Below are 18,708 nucleotides of genomic sequence, written 5' to 3' on the forward strand. Positions count from 1 at the left end.
ATTCTATTCGTTCAGCGGTCAAGACGCTACCTACTCTGCACCAGCGCGTCATGTGTGCTTATCTCACATATGCGGTAGAGAGAGAAGCACAAGACACAATCTGTGTCTCCAAGTGGTTTACAAAGCATCAAATTTTCCTTCACAATCGCCGTTAAAACACAGCAAACTTGAAGCGTGACTGCAGGAGAGTCACCCTGAAACTCATTACAAAGGCAGCACAAACGTGTTTAAATGCCAATGTTAATTTATCCGCTAATGTGAGCTGCTGCATAACGTGATATGCAACATAAAGTAAGCCAAAAGAAACCAGCGCTGTTCCGATCAGAGGAGCGATGAAGTGAGTCGTACTGCACATTAAAAGATTGAATGACATGCTAAAGATCGAACCAAGTATGTGATTTGCATGATTGAAGAATTGTAATAATTACACCAATTAAATTAGTTAAACCAGTTAGATTTTACTAGACTAAATTTAATGTAGATTTTGTCGACTAAAACTAGACAAAAACTAAAATGATGTGCAAACCTGCAGTACAGAAGGTTAAGTTAGGCCTTAAAAAGTTAAAATTCTTTATTAAGTTGTATGTGCAACAAAAAAAGTTACTGAAGTTGTTCATTTTTAAAAAAATTAATGGTTTCATTTTTAAAATATTGTGATGTGTATCGTATCGTGAACCCAGCATCGAGATATGTACCGAATCATGAGCTGAGTGTATCGTTACACCCCTAATCTTCTCTAATAGAGATTTTCATTGCTGAAATTAAAAGCAGTTGGACTCGACAGTGATCCTCGCCGCTTGCCTATGAGCCAGCTGTCCTTGGACATTGAAATCTTGCACCGAATTGGGTTTCCTGATGTTTATTTTGAACCTGATTTCAATGTCGGCAGCCACATCACCCTGTGTCATAAGGTGATTACATTAGGCCGTTGTCATACGAAAACGACGTTTTAAAAATCCCTGTGACATGACCATTCAGACACACTGGGCATGCATGCAAACAGATGTAAACACTTTTATTTGGCAAGGTTGCATTACAAACGGTTCAGTCATGCAATTTTCATCAGAGCATGTGATGTGTACTTTAAAACATACAGTAGCTGTAAACACTGCTGCATTCAGTCTTTCTGCTCCTCAGTGGGCATGATTCTCTTGATTTCAGTATGTGCTGACGTCACATGCATACCCTCAATAATCATATGTTTTTGTACCATTTAAATTATACAAATTAAATTAAATGAAGTAAAAAAAACCTTCCAAAATCTTCCATTGGTCCTGGCATTGTAATTTTGCTTATTTGTGTCCTATCAAGGCATTGTGTGGATCTCTTCATGGACTTTGTGGCCATCTTCAGAAAACTTCTTATAATCCTTGCCTTGAATGAAAAGGTATGTGGAGCACACTGTCATGTCCCTGCATTGAATGAATGACTCACGTTTTTATATTTCTATGATTCTTATTTTTTTTGTAGGACAAGAAGAAGGAAAAGAAGTAACAATAAACATCTATGAGCTGTATAGTGCAGTCACATCAGCAGCTTTGTTGTGAATCTGTTTTCTTTTGTTTATTGATTACATTTTATGTGATTTGTCATGGTCTTAATTTTACTTGGAAACTATAACTGGTCTTTGAATATGTGGAGTGTAAGTTTGAGTGTAGATTTTGAAAGAATTACATGAACATGAATTTCTTTACTGGCTTAGTGTATCGCCCTATTTGAGGCACAATTTAGAAATGAATCCCAGTTGTACTAATAAAAGCTTTTCACTTTGTAATATACAGTAAGTATTTGATAAACTGCTGTACATTCAATTAAAGGGTTTGGTGTAGTTGGGTTGTTACTAATAATAAACTATTTTTTTTAGATCTTCCTTTGTTGCCAATGTCATATTAGAGGTGCCAGTTTTTAGGTTTAATTGCTCTGAAATCACACAATTTATTCATCAATGCGGTGCTTCATGATCGAGTGAATAAACTATGCCACAGATTACATTTTGCCTTATTTGACTTTGGTCTTTGATATGATATAATCCTGTAAAATAATCTTTTGCATGCAATGTCTGAATTGTAATTTTATTTCAATCGAGCTATCAATGAGTTTAGCAGCACCAGCTGGCAGCTCTGTCATAACCCCAGATAACACAGTCCTGGGAACTTTAGACAAATCGTTTTTCTAGCTAAAATACTTAGAGGTAGATGCTGCACAACTGAAGTCTCATTTAGAGAAATATAATCTTCATGAACTACAGCCGTGGAAAAAATTGAGACCATTCTAAATGTTGATTTCAAATAAGCATTTCTAGATGTATGGACTACTTGCACGTAGTCTTCGGCGTTCTCCTCGATGCAGCTCAGTCATTTCCGGTAACAGTGTTCAGCGTATCTACATTTTACATTTACACATTTGGCAGACGCTTTTATCCAAAGCGACTTGCGTTGCATTGTACTATACATTTCTATCGGAGTATGTCGAACCCATGACCTTGCCGTTGCTAGCGCCATGTTCTAACCACTGAGCCACAGGAAAGCTGAGATCATACATGCAGAGATCATGGTAGATTATTTCTATTTTAGGGCGGTCACTTAATTAAAAACAATACATCCAGTTTGTGATGTTAACATGCTTAAATGTGGGTTTTTATGACAGATCTTAAATTGGCATAAGTACTCCTAATATATTTTATAAACATGTAGTCATCTGCTGAATAATAAAGCCGTTGTGTGCACCATGCAGCAGTCCATCGCTTTCATAGATTATATTTCATACATTTTAACGACAATAAAATTACACCATACAATGATTTTTAAATGTTCTCTGTGGGTTTTAAATTAATTATACGTTCATTCACATTGCAAATTATTTAAAAGTATGAGTATTTTAAAATAGCAATGTGCAGAAAGAGCAGATTTAATGCCAAATAAATACATTAACTGTGCAAAATAGTGTGGCATTTATCCTTAAACATTAAGAGGCGGTTTCCCAGACAAGGATTATCTTAAACCAGGACTAGGCCTTAGTTAAATTAGGATAATTAAGTTGTTTTAAAAAACATACTTTACAAAAAAAATATTACTGTGTGCATCTTGAGACAAAACAATGACAGTGGTATATTTTAAGATACAGTATGTCAGTGCAAGTTGTTTTCGATCAAGGCATCTCTCACATTTAAATTAGTCTGAGACTAGGTTTAAACCCTGTCTGGGAAACCGCCCCTATAACTACACTTTTCTGTAGTTTTTGACAAAGTTGCATTTACATTGATATACATTTGTCAATAAAAAAAGACACAACATAGTGATCCAAACATAGTAATAAAAAGGTGTTGCGTGTGTTGGTCAGGTCCGTGCTCTCTCACGCATGAAACACTGCAGTATTTGAACTCTGTAGTTGTTTAATCCAAACAGTGCTGCTATGATTCCCTGTTAGTCTCCTTCAGACTTTACAGGTAAAAGGGGTCATATGAAACAGCTAAAACGAATATTCTCATTTGTTTAAGATGTAATGCAATGTGTATACACGATTTAAGTTAAAAAACGCTGTGTTTTCCACTGTATGTTTGTATCTCCTCTTTGCCTCGCCTCTCTGAAACACGGAGAATTTTTACAAAGCTCATCGCTCTGAAAAGCGAGATGTGCTATGGTTGGCCAGTTTACCAGTGGGTAGTGATTGGTCAAATACTGCAAGCGTGTGACAGAAATGTAACGCCTCTTACCATATTCGGAACATCAGGTTCCAAAGCAATTATACTTTGGACAGGTACGCCCACCTTACTTGCGTATACATTTGGGCGGTTTTAGTCAAATCATATCACCAACTGAGGTAGATTTAAGGGAATAGCTTTGAAATGGTTTAAATCTTATTTATTTGACCATTTTCAATTTGTAGCAATAAACAATGAGGTGTCACGCAAATCGCAAGTCGAGTACGGTGTACCACAGGGCTCAGTCTTAGGGCGTCTGCTCTTCGCATTATACATGCTACCACTAGGAGATATAATAAAGTGACACGGAGTTAGCTTTCACTGTTATGCTGATGATACTCAACTTTATATTTCCTCGAAGCCTCATGAAACACAGCAGTTCCATCGAATAATGGAATGCATAGTCGATATAAAAAACTGGATGAGTAACAACTTTTTATTACTGAACTCGGACCAAACAGAAGTGTTACTTATTGGACCGAAAACTGCCATACGTAAAATCTTGCTTATTACCTATAAAGCCCTGCATGGTTTAGCTCCTCAGTACTTGAATGAACTCCTTTTGTATTACAGTCCTTCACGTGCATTACGCTCTCAGGCGTCCTGTCAGTTGGTAATACCTAGAATTTTAAAATCAAGTGCAGGTGGTAGATCCTTTTCCTATCTAGCGCCTTAACTTTGGAATAGTCTTCCCTGCACTGTCCAGGAGGCAGACACACTGTCATGTCAAAGATTTGTTTATTATTTTTTAGCACCACCTTATGGCAGTTTGGTGTAACTACAAAGTACATCGATAACTGTGAGCTAATTTGTAAGTGGCTGTTTAAGTCATGTGACTCTCGGGTTAGAGGTTAACTAGGAAGTAACCGCAGAGTTCCGGTTTCTTTCCATGCGGTTGGCAGAGAAGCTCTGTATCTTCTCTTTACATTTCTAGATCTATAGCCTCTGCTTCGACTAATAGATCTAGAAGCTCATCAGCTAGCATCGCTGCTACCAAGGCTCGTGCTAAGTTGGAAGCTGCAAGGGCTAAGGCTGAATATCTTAAAAAGGAATCTGAGATCTTGATTGAAAAGGCTCAATTGAAAGTGACGGAGGCTCGCATGGCGGCATCGCTATCTGTGCTAAAGAATGAGAGTGAGGTGGCAGCAGCCCTCGCTGAGGCAAAGGTACTGGAAGCAGCAGCAGAAAGTGAGCTCGGAGAAAGGATTTCTGATGTGAGAGAGGTTTCTGATCGCACTCGCGACTACGTCATGAGTCAGCCTCAAGTGGAGTTATCACCACCTGTTGGAGACAAACTATACCAGTCACCTCTAGAGCCCATTGTCGACGTACTGAAGTCTGAAACTCCTCCAAGACAGCATCACTTTACTGCATGGGATGGCAGAGATTCTTACGATAAACCTGATACGAAGAGTACTTTGCAGCAGCCTCAGAGATCAGTGCGAACTACTAGCCATAAATTCCAAGCACCACCGTTCACTTCTTCACCATGTAAGACAATACCTCAACCATCGTTTCACAACGACGCTAATGTGAGTGAGATCGCCAGGTACTTAGCGCGCAGAGAGCTCGTTAAATCAGGTCTTTCCAAGTTTGATGATCGTCCTGAGAATTATTGGGCGTGGAGGTCATCTTTTGCTAACGCCATCGAGGGTTTGCATTAGTCAGCCACTGAACAGTTAGACCTTCTTTCTAAATGGTTAGGGGAACAGTCTTCACATTATGTGCGGAGGATCAGAGCTGTGCATACAGGTAATCCAGATATAGGTTTGCAGAAGGCTTGGGAGAGCTTGGAGGATTGTTACGGTTCACCGGAAATTATCGAGAAAGCGCTCTTCGACAAGATCAACGGCTTTCCAAGGATCAGCAGCAAGGACACCAAAAAGCTTCGAGAGCTCGGAGATCTTCTGGAAGAAGTGGAGTCTGCGAAAAACGAAGGCTACTTACATGGACTTACTTATCTTGACACAGCGCGAGGAGTAGCTCCCATAGTAGATAAGTTACCTTACAGTCTTCAAGAAAAGTGGATGACTCAAGGCTCACAGTATAAGATAGTACATCAAGTCGCCTTCCCTCCATTCTCATTCTTCTGTAATTTTGTCTGCAAAGAAGCTCAAGCACGCAACAATCCGAGTTTTACTCTGTCTACGGGAATCAATACTGTGTCGAAACTGGAACAGCCGGTTAACAGGCAAATGAGAAGCCCTGTCTACACCCTCGAGACGGAGGTGTCGTCAAACGCCATGAGTCAGACAAGCAGCTCAAACCGCGAGTGGGATGATGTGGATAAAGCCTGTCCTATTCATAAGAAGCCCCACCCTCTCAAACGTTGCAGAGGGTTTAGGAACAAATCCTTGGATGAGCGCAGGACTTTCTTAAGGGAAAAATGAGTCTGTTACAGGCGCTGTGCTACTACCACTCATCTGGCCAGGGACTGCAAGGCAGCTATCAAGTGTAAAGAATGTGGCAGTGATGCTCATGTTGCAGCGCTTCACCCAGGACCGCCGTCTTCAAATCTATTTGAGCATGGCGGGGAGGGAGAGATAGACACGCCTCAATCGGCCGTCACTTCTAAATGCATGGAGGTCTGTGGTTATGGCACAATCGCACGGTCCTGCTCTAAGATCTGCTTAGCCAAAGTTTACCCAGAAGGTCGTCCTCAAGAAGTGGTCAAGCTGTATGTGATTCTGGACGACCAGAGCAATAGATCGCTTGCTAGAACCAAATTCTTCGACTTGCAGCATGTCAAAGGAGAAAGCTCTACATACACCCTACGTACCTGCGCAGGTGTGACAGAGACGGAAGGAAGGAGAGCCACAGGGTTAGTCATAGAATCTTTAGATGGAGCAACAAAGGTGAAATTGCCAACTTTGATTGAGCGCAACAATATGCCGGAAGACAGAGCCAAAATACCGACTCCCGAAGCAGTGCAGCGACTCCCTAATAATCGAGACCAGGCATTAACACGCCTATCTTCAATTCTGCGCACACTGGAGAAAAAACCTGAGATGAAGTCGCATTTCGTTACCTTCATGCAAAACATCTTTGATCATGATCATGCTGAGGTAGCCCCTCCTCTTCGACAAGGTCAGGAATGCTGGTATTTACCTACCTTTGGAGTGTACCACCCACAGAAGCCTGGCCAGATCAGAGTCATCTTTGACTCCAGCGCAAAAAAGCATGGTATCTCTTTGAACGATGTTCTTCTCTCTGGTCCAGACTTAAATAATAGCCTCTTGGGAGTCTTGCTGCGTTTCAGAAAGGAGTTGGTGGCGGTAACTGCAGACATCGAACAGATGTTTCACAACTTCATCGTGAAAAAGGAAGATAGAGATTTCCTTCGTTTCCTCTGGTTCAAGGAAAATGACACCAGCCAAGAGATTTCCTTCGTTTCCTCTGGTTCAAGGAAAATGACACCAGCCAAGAGATCATCGAATACCGCATGAAGGTACACGTGTTCGGAAATAGTCCATCTCCTGCTGTAGCCATTCGTGGTCTCCGACAAGCAGCGGCTTACGGTGAAGAGGAGTGTGGACCAGACGCCAAGCACTTCGTAGAGAGAGAGTTCTATGTCGATGATGGACTCTTGTCAACGTCTACAGCAGCGGAAGCAATCGACCTGTTGACACGTACGAAGGAGATGCTAGCTACTTCGAATTTGAGACTGCACAAGTTTGCTTCTAATAGCAAGGAAGTAATGGACGCCTTCCCGATTGACGATCATGCTAAGGGACTCAAGGATCTCAACTTGGAGGCTGACCCTACGCCCATCCAACGTAGTCTCGGACTTAGCTGGGATGTGAAGAGAGACATATTCACCTTTTATGCTAACGATATCAAGAAACCCTTTACTCTTAGAGGAATACTCACTACTGTCAACAGCCTCTTCGACCCACTTGGTTTCGTTGCCCCTATCATCATTGAAGGGAAATTCTTGTTACGGGAACTTTCAGGCGAGGCTCTTGACTGGGACTCTCCTCTCCAAGAAGAAAAGGAAGAAACATGGAATACGTCCATACTACCTTATCTACAGCTCTGAGAAAGGAACTTCACATTTTCTCGGATGCTTCTGTCAGAGCGATAGCAGCAGTGGCATATCTTTGTGTAATCAATGAAGAAGGATTGTGTCACACTGGGTTTGTCCTAGGGAAAGCGAAGTTGGCTCCACAAGCTGCTCATACAATTCCCAGGTTGGAGTTAGGAGCTGCGGTTCTAGCTGCAGAGCTAACAGAGACAATCATGAATGAGCTGGACTTCCCTTTGGATGCTGTGAAGTTTTATACAGATAACAGAGTTGTCCTAGGATACATCTATAACCAAACAAGGGGCTTCTACATATATGTAGCAAACAGAGTGCAGCGTATCCGCAAAGTGTCAAGCCCTGAACAATGGCACTACGTCTCTACAAAGCATAACCCAGCATACCATGCCACTAGATCCGTTTCAGCAGCACTGTTGAACATGGCTACCTGGCTTACAGGACCTACCTTCCTGAGGCAAGTGGATCAGAATCCACCACTTGAAGAGAAAAAATTCAACCTCATCGGACCAGAAGTGGACGCAGAAGTTCGTCCTCTTGTCACTGTCCTATCTACTGATGATTCTCATCTTGAATGTCGACGTTTCGAGTGATTCTCTTCTTGGAGGTCGTTAGTCAGAGCCATAGCTTCTCACATACACGTCGCCCGGACTTACAAGTCATCTGATGATAGAGAGAAAACCTGCAGATCATGGCACTATTGTGCTAAGCCTCGTACCATGGAAGAGTTGTTACAAGCAGAGGAAGTTGTAATCAAGAGCGTGCAAAAGAGAGCTTACCAAGAGGAACTTACCTGCATTGCCAAAGGAAACGACATTCTGGGAGGCAGTGTCCTGAGAAAACTGAACCTGTATGTTAGATGGTAGTGGCCTTCTTAGGATAGGAGGTCGACTTAAGAATGCAATTCTGGATCTCAAAGAGAAGTTTCCTTTGATCATTCCAGGATGCAGTTACACTGCAAAACTACTGGTGAAGCATTACCATGAACGAGTCAAGCATCAGGGTCGTGTGTTCACTGAATCCTCTATCCGCAACGAAGGGTACTGGATTGTCGGAGTCAAGAAGCTCATTAACAGCATTCTGTACAAGTGTGTTATATGCAACAAGCTTCGTGGAAAAACAGCTGAGCAGAAGATGGCGGACTTACCCAGCGATCGCCTGAGTACTGAGCCCCCTTTTACATATGTTGGGCTTGATGTTTTCGGACCTTGGACAGTCGTTGCGAGACGCACAAGAGGAGGCCAAGCACAGAACAAAAGATGGGTTGTTCTTTTCACTTGTATGAGTACTCGTGCCATACACATCGAGCTGATTGATTGCATGGATTAATCCACCTTTATAAATGCCTTGAGAAGGTTATTTGCTCTGCGAGGGCCCGCAAAGCAAATTCGTTCAGACTGTGGGACCAATTTCATAGGAGCCTGCAAGGAGCTGGAGATTGTGTTAACCGATTCTCAACAGCCTAATGTGAGGAGGTACCTGGGTGGTGAAGGTTGTTCATGGGTCTTCAATCCACCTCATGCATCCAACATGGGAGGAGCCTGGGAGCGAATGATTGGAGTCTCCAGGCGCATACTGGATTCCATGCTCCAGCAGATCAATCCTTCCTGCTTGACACACGAAGTGTTGTCCACTCTGATGGCAGAGGTTACAGGAATTGTCAATTCAAGACCACTTGTTCCTATTTCTACAGACCCAGACTCACCTTTCTTGTTGACTCCAAATATGCTTCTAACTCAAAAGGATCATTCACACCTCAAGGCGACTTCAAGGAAACCAATCTCCACAGACAGCAATGGAGACGGGTGCAGCACCTTGATAACACTTTCTGGAGCAGATGGAGGCGAGAATACCTCGCAACGCTTCAAAGTCGTAGTAAATGGCAAGAGGAACGGAGATACCTAAGAGAGGGCGATGTGGTCCTTCTTAAGGATGCTCAAGTCAAGCGCAATGAATGTCCCATGGCTCTAGTAACTAAGATTTTCACCAGCAGTGATGGAAAAGTGAGAACAGTTGAACTAAGAGTTGCGAGAGATGGGATAATCAAAACATTCCTCAGACCTATATCAGAGACTGTTCTACTTATGCCAACAGAGGACTAATGTTTTATGGGGGTTTATGTTAACAGGTTTAGGCTGCATTAGTTAGATAAACCGGAACCAGGAACACAACTGATGTACTTGTTGCATCAAAGAGTGCAGAACAGTACTCTACTCAGCCAGTCTTGTCTCATTGTTCCAAGGTTACCACAGTGAGCAGGATGCAGTTCATGGCCAGACCTGATGGTAGAGCGGAGAATGGAAAGCGGCGACCTGACAAGAGCTGAGATGACAGAGCTGGATAAAGAAGGACGCTGTGACTTGATACGTTTTCACTACAACATTTCAAATGCTATTAGATTATTAATGATAATCTTAAAACTATAATTTACCTTATTAGTAAATTTATTTATTTTTATTTAGCCTTGTTGTGCAAGCTCTCTGGAGCTTGTGCAGAGGCAGCAGCTTTTGCCATAGGGGAACTGGAATCCCCTGGTTGGGCCTGGGTTCTCCTGTGGTTTTTTTTCCTCACCACCGTTTGCATACTGTTCTTTTGCACTATTTGTCTGGCCGGGATAGGAATTCATATAAGAATTTATAGTCTGTTATATTTGACCTGTGCTTCTCTCTCCTTTATCTTAAATGTTTGCTTTCACTGTGCGTGCGTGTCTGTGTGTGTGTGCACACGCGTCCGTATGTCTGTGCGTCCGTTTGTGTGTGTATGTCTATGTGTGTTAGTACGTGTGCATATTGTGTGTGTGGAGTGTTTTGTATGTGGGTATGTCTGTCTTCTGTGTTTTCACCTTTTTCTTGTTTTTACAGGTACAACTTTAATTGTTTTGCTTATAGTCAATATGTCTCATGTACAGCTGCTTTGTAACAATGAAAATTGTAAAAAGCGCTATATAAATATAGTTGAGTTGAGGTGACGGGACGGGACGGGACGCGCACTCCATTATGATTAAAACTGTCAAAATAAAGTAAACAAACAAGTAAATTAGTTGAGCTAATTCAAGTTGAGCGAGTCTGTTTATGAAGTCGCTGATTAGCTTCTTCAGATGTTTTATCAGAGTTGGGGCTAAACTCGGCAGGAAAATGGATCTCGCGGGCCAGAGTTGAGAACCACTGGTGTACGGTATGGTGCCCCCGGGGATTTGCTTCCGTCCATTAGCGCAAACGTACAAATGAGGTCCCACAGATACTAATGTTACATTAACGGTAATAATTGTTGAAGATTTACTGGAAAATACAGCCCGTCCATTTAATGATAATTGATTGGGTTTTAAGTGTCCGTTATGCAGTTAAAATTGTCATGCCTGAGGTAAAGAACTGTTTCCTCAAACTATGTGTCCTTTTTCAGTAATTCAAGATTTTCTTAATACCTCTGCTTGTCAATGGTTCTTTTATGGGTGTAATGCATTTTAAAATTAAAATAAAATAGATTAAAAGAGTACTTGACCACAGAACAAATCAGAGGCGATGTGTCCACAGAATGTCCGCTGGGCTCACGCTTGCCGCCTCAAAGACGTAAACAACAACGCTGCCTGGGCCAGAAGCACTTCTGGGTTTATTTTTTAAAACATTTTATTATTTTTTTGTATTATTTTTTATTAATTTACATTTTTACTTTTTATTTTATTACACAAACACTAATTAATAAAAAATAATTGTTTATTTATCGTAAATCGTGTATAGTGCCGAAAACTCGGTCCAAGTTTTGTAATATGGAAATATTGTTATAAGGTCACGTAGCATGTAAACACCATATCAATAAGTAGCTGGTTGTTATCTCGTTATATTACCTTATATAAAAAGTATAAAGAGAGTTCAGAGTTCAGTGACCTGTCGCCACCTACTGGTGCTTTCTGTTTCATATTAAAAAGTTATTTTTCAAATGTCTATATTTTAAATGTTACTTATACACAGTGATTCACACTCAAAAAGAAGTATTATATTAATTACTTTTATTCCATGATGGGAGGCAAGATAACACAAACGTTTCGGCTAATGCCTTCTACAGTGTGTTTAGCCATTTAGTTACCACGTCTACATTTAAATTTATGTCATCATTATCATCATTGTCCACACCTGTGTATCCCAATTGTTTAACACTTAACAATATAATTCGATAACGACTTAAATTCATACATCACTCAAATTCAACATAATCAACACCATCTCACATCCAAATTCAAACCAAAAGAAAAAAACCCAAAACTATATCTCAAAAAATAACAATAATGACAAAGAGGAAGAAACAAGTTATTACAAAAAATAAATAAATAAACTCTGCCACAACATAACTATAAAGCAGTAAGGAAAAACAAACAAATAATTCCCAATTATGTGTTACAGAAAATTTACAATTAAATAATTATATGAAGAGGTCATCGATTTAGAACATCTGAATTACATCATCATAAATAATCGATACACTTCACATTATACATCAAAATCTTTATCAAAATTACCTCATCATTAAAGAGGAACCATTAAAGGAAGACCGTAATATCTAGTTCTTCATTCATACCGGTAGGAGTTAAAGAATTTAGTTTATGAATCCAAAATGCTTCTCGTTTCAAAAATTCTTTATTCGTATTTCCACCTCTACGTGATATTATGAATTCTACACCTATACATTCCAATTGTTTGATACTATGTCCCATCTTGTTGAAATGTCTAGCCACTGGAGAAATACGGTTCCTGTCTGCATCGCTGCCAGCGGTTTGTTTGTATCCCTGCACTTACACTTCGCTCTAATATTAGTGTATTTTATTATTTTATTATCGTTACTTATCATTGTCGTTGCTAACTTATCCTGATATCTAAATAACCCTGTTCTTGTTATTTACTTGAAGATACTAAACCAAAATTGATAGTTAACTTAACGCCGTTAGCATAGCAATAGCGTGTTAGCTTGCTTTCTGTTTACACTGTGGAATATCATCTTGCCTCTAGTTTGTCTTGTGCTAACTGTTTCTCTTTTCAAGTGAGTATACTATGATTCATCGAGCAACCTTAGTAATGTCATAGAACCAATAGTTCTTCCCTCGTAGTGGTGATTGGTGGGGTTGTGATTATTGACCATCCTATCATGCGACAGAGGGGTGTAGATATAGAGCCGGTAGTGAAGTGGTTTGGCGTCATGAGTCACGCCCCTTGGCATCGGTGTCATATCCGGTCGGCCGGTAGAGCAGCACGTGAGGAAAAACCTTGTGGTGTTTTGATGTAAGATTATGCTCGTGGTGACACTATACGGGTTTTGTTGTTTACAGGCTGAAGCTTGAGTGAGCTGAGTCGAGCCTGTGTGGTTGTCAATATTACGGACACTTTGGGGCTGGCTGTGTCTCCCAGCAAACGGAACGAGCTGTCCTCTACACGTTTGTGTGGTTACCCGATTGGCTGGGATACGAAATCTGATGCGTACGGTACGTGGGTTAAACCTCGTCCCTGTTAGCCACTTATAATAAGCCGCTAACGCTAATTTCATTTAAGACTTATTGATTGTATCTTACGGTCCCTGTCCTCCTGAATGAACTCCGCCTACAGACGGTTTGAACAGGCCGCAACCGCCCAGTGTATCCATCTGTTGGTTGTTTCCCTGTTTGGTTAGGGTTGATAAGATTCTACCTTGATGGTGGGTACTTTTAAATTCGTATAAGGATGTTGTAATTTTGTCCAATTCGTCTAAATATTAATTGCATTACCGACAGATTGGTCGCATCTCTACCAGCGATTATTTCCTGAGCTATGTGGGAGTTATCCGGTGGTGCTGTTGCTGTACTTTATTTTAGTTTTAATTCTGCTTTACCCTTTGTTTTGTTTGGAATTTATTCTTTTCATTTATATTGTTTGGTTTGGCACTAATGTTTTCATGTTTTTCCTTTTGTTTTACTCAAATTAAACAGCTGTGCCTTACTACATTGGCTAGCCCTGATGGTGCTTCTGTAGTTGCATGTTTAATTTATTTGTGTTTGTTATATTGTTTCTATTTTTGTTTGTTGTATTGTTTCATATTCTTGTGTGAAGGTACAGCGTTGTGAGCAAAGAGAGCGCCTGCTTGCTATACTGCATTGCAGTGTACAGGGATTGCAGAGTGCCTGCAGCCTTATTGAAACTTGTACCAAACATATTTCCATCCATTTTGTTACAGGAGCTGAGCGCCGAAGGCAGGGCGGAGTTTGGGGTGGCGGTGTTCTCCCACGAGTGCTGTGTGTGTGTGTGTGTGTGTGTGTGTGTGTGTGTGTGTGTGTTCATTGTTATATCTTAAGTCTTTTTTATATAACATAAAGAAACACGGAGACGGATGCTGTTAACTCACTTTGCTTTACTTAAGCTTCTGTCTTTTTCTACTTCACTACTAGCCTTACCAAAAAGCACAGTAGGAACAATGAGCGCCCTCTAGTGCGCTGCACATACACTACATATATGCATACATCACATATTCCTCCCCCCTTAGTGTAATTGTATACATACATTTAAACATGAATACACATGAATCACTTTTTTTTTCTCTTTGACAATATGTAAACACATAACACCATAGAATAATTCCCTTACATGTCATGCCTATTGTAATATTCAAAAATACTGAACTGTGAATAAACATTAGAATTGTAAACTAAACCTTGTTGGATTCTTTCCTTTTAAATTAATGTAAACAACATTACTATCAACATGTAGACAACAGAACAGGCTCAAAGCATTTAAAGTAAACTTTAAGGACTAAACCGTACAGGAGGTTTAATAGTACGTTCTGGATAACGCTTAATCTCTTTGTGTGGAGTGTGTAACACAACCTCGGTGACGCTAGTGGCTGAGTCCTTAGATTGTGCTAGTCCTGTTGGAATAGAATCAGATGTCTCTCCAGACATTGCGTGTTCACACCGATCTGACATATTCCTCTCAGGCACATCACTAGTCTCTGGACCAGTCTCATCTCCATTGTCACTAACATCCTGATGTGCCAAAATCTGTTCAACATGACGTCTCCAGTGAACAGAAAGTCCCACATCAACAGTATATGACACTGGACCGGTTTTTGCTAACACTACACCAGGCATCCACTTCTTTCCCCGTCAGTAATCACGAACTACTACGTTGTCACCTTTTTCAAATGTTCTTTCTTTGGCATGAATGTGACGTCACTGGCACAGTTTGTCTTGAGCTTTTGAAACCACAGAGGCGACATTAGGCTTCAACAAATCAAAGCGAGAGCGCAGTCTACGATGCAGAAACAAGGTGGCAGGGGATTCTTTTGTTGTGGCGTGTGGTGTGTTTCGATACGCCAACAGAAAGGTGTCCAGCCTTTTTTTTGAATAGACATCGATCCTTTTGAACAACGTAGTGCACGCTTTACTGTCTGTACCATGCGTTCCGCCAAGCCATTTGTAGCTGGATGGAAGGGTGCTGAACGTGTGTGTTTCACAACGTTGATCTTGAGAAATGTCTGAAACTCCTCGGAGGTGAACTGAGGTCCGTTATCGCTGACCAAGACTTCTGGAAGTCCATAACGACTAAACAGTGTTCTCAGCACCTGAATGGTTTTGGTGGAAGAAGTTGAATCCATCACACATACCTCAGGCCATTTGGAGTGAGCATCAACTATCACCAGGTACATGTGTCCTTCGAATGGACCTGCATAGTCCACGTGTATGCGTTGCCAATGTGATTCTGGCCATTTCCATGGGTGTAAAGGTGAGAAACCAGGAGCTTTCTGTGTCTGCAGGCAAGTCTGACAGGTTTTCGTTAACTGTTCAATTTGATTGTCGATACCAGGCCACCAGACGTAGCTACGGCTAACCTCCTTCATTCTTACAACACCTGGATGTCCAGTGTGTAGTTCAGCCAGTACCCTGGATCGTAGCTTGGGAGGGATGATTACTCTCCAACCCCACATGAGACAACCTTGCTGCACAGTCAGTTCATCCTTCCTGTACACATAGGGGGCAAACACACTATTTGCATCCGTTACACGTGGAAATTTTCCATTTGCTACCACGTCGATTACTTGAGACAAAATAGGATCTGTCCTAGTCTCTTTACGAACGTCTGCACACAGAACTGGTAGAGCTTCCAGCTGTTTTACCTGAAATACCTCCGCTGGGTCCCTTTTTACTTGAGGTGTAGCTGGCAACGGTAACCTGGATAATCCATCTGCATTACAGTGGTGTGCACCATCTTTGTACTGGATATCATAATCATAGGCTGCCAGCAACAAAGCCCAGCGCTGCAACCGCACTGCAGCCATGGATGGAGTGGCTTTCGTTGGACTGAAGATGGTTGTCAAAGGACGGTGGTCTGTAAACAATGTAAACTTTCGACCGTACAAATATTGGTAGAATTTGCATACTCCAAAAACAATACTAAGAGATTCTCTTTCAATTTGGGCATAATTTTGCTCAGCTTTACTCAAAGTTCTTGAAGCAAAAGCAATTGGCTTTTCTTGTCCATCCGGAAGAACGTGTGAGATGACAGCACCAACACCGTATGGTGATGCATCACAAGCAAGACGTAACGGTAACTGTGGGTTGTAGTGTGTCAAAACACTCTGTGACAATAACAACCTTTTTGCTGTTTTGAATGTATCTTCACACTCATCCGTCCACTTCCACTGTTTTCCCTTGCACGCCAAAGCATTGAGAGGAGCTAACATCGATGCTAAATTTGGGATGAAACGACTGTAGTAATTCAAGAGTCCCAGAAATGAACGTAACTGTGTAATGTCCTTTGGAACAGGTGCGTCCACGATTGCACTGACCTTTTCCGGTGACTTATGAAGACCATGCGCATCAATGATATGTCCCAAGTACTCCAGCGAATCTTTAAAGAATTCACACTTTTCGCGCTGGACCGTAAGCCCAAATTCGTTCAGACGACTCAGTACTGTGTCCACGTTTTTGAGATGTTGCTCATCATCTGACCCGGTCACAAGTATATCGTCTAGATAACAATGCACGTTAGGGAGGCCTTGCAATATTTGGTCCATTGCCCTCTGAAAAATTGCAGGGGCCGAAGCAATCCCAAACGGTAATCGGTTATAACAAAACAGTCCTTTTGATGTGGTGATTGTGAGACACCTACGCGAACTTTCCGCTACAGGGACCTGTAGATATGCATTAGAGAGATCCAGTTTAGTAAAACGTTGACCCCCAGCTAATGATGCGAATAAATCCTCAATTAGTGGAATCGGGTAGCGCTCTACACAAAGGTTAGGGTTTACCGTCACCTTAAAATCTCCACAAATCCTTAAGTCTCCGTTCCTTTTAACAACGGGCACTATCGGCGTGGCCCAATCGCTGCAAGTTACAGGTGAAATGACCCCAAGCTCCACTAACCTCTTTATTTCGGTCTCGACTTTAGGTTTTAAAGCATAGGGAACATTACGTACTTGACAAAATCTCGGTTGTGACTGAGACTTGAGTAACACTGTGGCTTCAATACCTTTTCACACCCCCAATCCTTTTCGAAAGACATTTTTGTGTTATCGTAGCACTGTCTCTAGAGCGTCCTTTTTCACACTCTTGATTTCCCGCCAGTTCAACTTGATTTTCTTAAGCCACTCTCTGCCAAACAATGGTGGAGCATTTCCTTCTACTACATACAGTCGTAGTTTCGCTTTCTGTTTGTTCATCTTCACTTTGACTACGATGACCCCTACCGGTGACACCACTTCTCCGGTATATGTTCTCAGGATTACATCCGTTGTACTCAGCGGTTTGTGAGCTAGTTGTGCATTGTACAGTGTTCTTGAAATTAAAGAGACAGCTGCTCCTGTGTCTAATTCCATTTCCAAGATTTCTCCCTCTACTTTTGGTTTAAGACAAATGTGTGACAATTCCTCTTTTTTTGTCATTGCGTACAGTGGCAACTCCGTATCCATAGCGTCATCACTTGATGAGTCTTTCACATCCATCTGATGCACTTTTCTTTTCTGTTGGACATTTTTCACCCTTTTTGACTTGGTTTGTTTCCCTTCTGTCATGGCTTTCCCTTTTATCCTACAGACTCTGGAAATGTGGCCTTTTTTACCACAGTTGTGACACTGTTGCTCCTTGAAATAACAGTCTTTCTCGTTATGGTTCGTCTTTCCACAACGGTAGCACTTATTTCATCCTTTTTCTTGCAAGGACAGCGCATGCACTTTCAATGAGCTGCTTAAGTGTTGAGATTCTCTCGTAGCCGTTTCCATTGACACTGCTATCTCTACTGCCTTTTTAAACGTGAGTGCTGCTTCAGTCAGTAGCCTTTTTTGCGTAGACTCCGTTTTAAGCCCACACACAAAACGATCGCGTAACGCATCTTGCAAATGCGTACCGAATTCACAATGTTCACTCAGCTTTTTCAGAATTGCAACATACTGTACTACTGTCTCTGACTCGTGCTGACTGCGGTTGTGAAACCTGAATCTTTCTGCGATAACAAATGATGTTTAATTAACAAAGTTCGGGAGGAGACGGAGCATATAATCAGCCAGGCTGGTCTACCATCAGTAATCACCGCGTCTACCCTATCAGCTCAAGCAAGCACTCTTATAAATAGGGAAACCATCTTACCTGCTTCATCTCTTCAGATCAGCATCGATAAGTTTCGTTCGATGCTATGTCCGAGGATCTTTTCAAGTAGTAATCATGTCTTGGACGTTTCACAACAGCATTGCTCATAGACGCACGCGCAAAACAGCAGCTTGTTTGCAATACACGGTTCTTTTTGCTTTTCAATAAATATTCCCAAACGAAAACCAAACTCTAAAAGGATTTCATTAACTCAGGAAGGACGTAAGGTATTCAAGGGATCCTACGGATTTTAAAAGCGCTGCAGCCGAGCAGCAGGCTCAATCCGTAAGCAACATTTCCACTTACCTCTTCCTCGCAGTTTCGGGAAGTGATTCCGTATCCCCGCTGGTTTACGTCGCGCACGTCACCTCGTTC

At 41.5% G+C, this 18,708-nt stretch overlaps 1 protein-coding gene and 1 pseudogene across 1 annotated transcript in view; one reads left to right on the top strand and one right to left on the bottom strand.

The window, feature by feature from the left end:
* tegt (testis enhanced gene transcript (BAX inhibitor 1)) overlaps window positions 1-1,991 on the top strand; it is a 30,398-nt gene extending 28,407 nt beyond the window's left edge. The window contains exons 9-10 of the mRNA XM_057361813.1: window positions 1,312-1,387; window positions 1,471-1,991. Of these exons, the coding sequence (XP_057217796.1) occupies window positions 1,312-1,387; window positions 1,471-1,494 (100 nt within the window). The 3' untranslated portion in view covers window positions 1,495-1,991. The remainder of the gene's footprint in view (window positions 1-1,311; window positions 1,388-1,470) is intronic.
* A 12,584-nt stretch (window positions 1,992-14,575) lies between these two features.
* On the bottom strand, window positions 14,576-17,964 carry LOC130571283 (uncharacterized protein K02A2.6-like; annotated as a pseudogene).
* Window positions 17,965-18,708: the final 744 nt, after the last annotated feature.

The sequence above is a fragment of the Triplophysa rosa genome, linkage group LG20, assembly GCF_024868665.1.
Source record: "Triplophysa rosa linkage group LG20, Trosa_1v2, whole genome shotgun sequence".
NCBI classification, from domain to species: Eukaryota; Metazoa; Chordata; class Actinopteri; order Cypriniformes; family Nemacheilidae; genus Triplophysa; species Triplophysa rosa.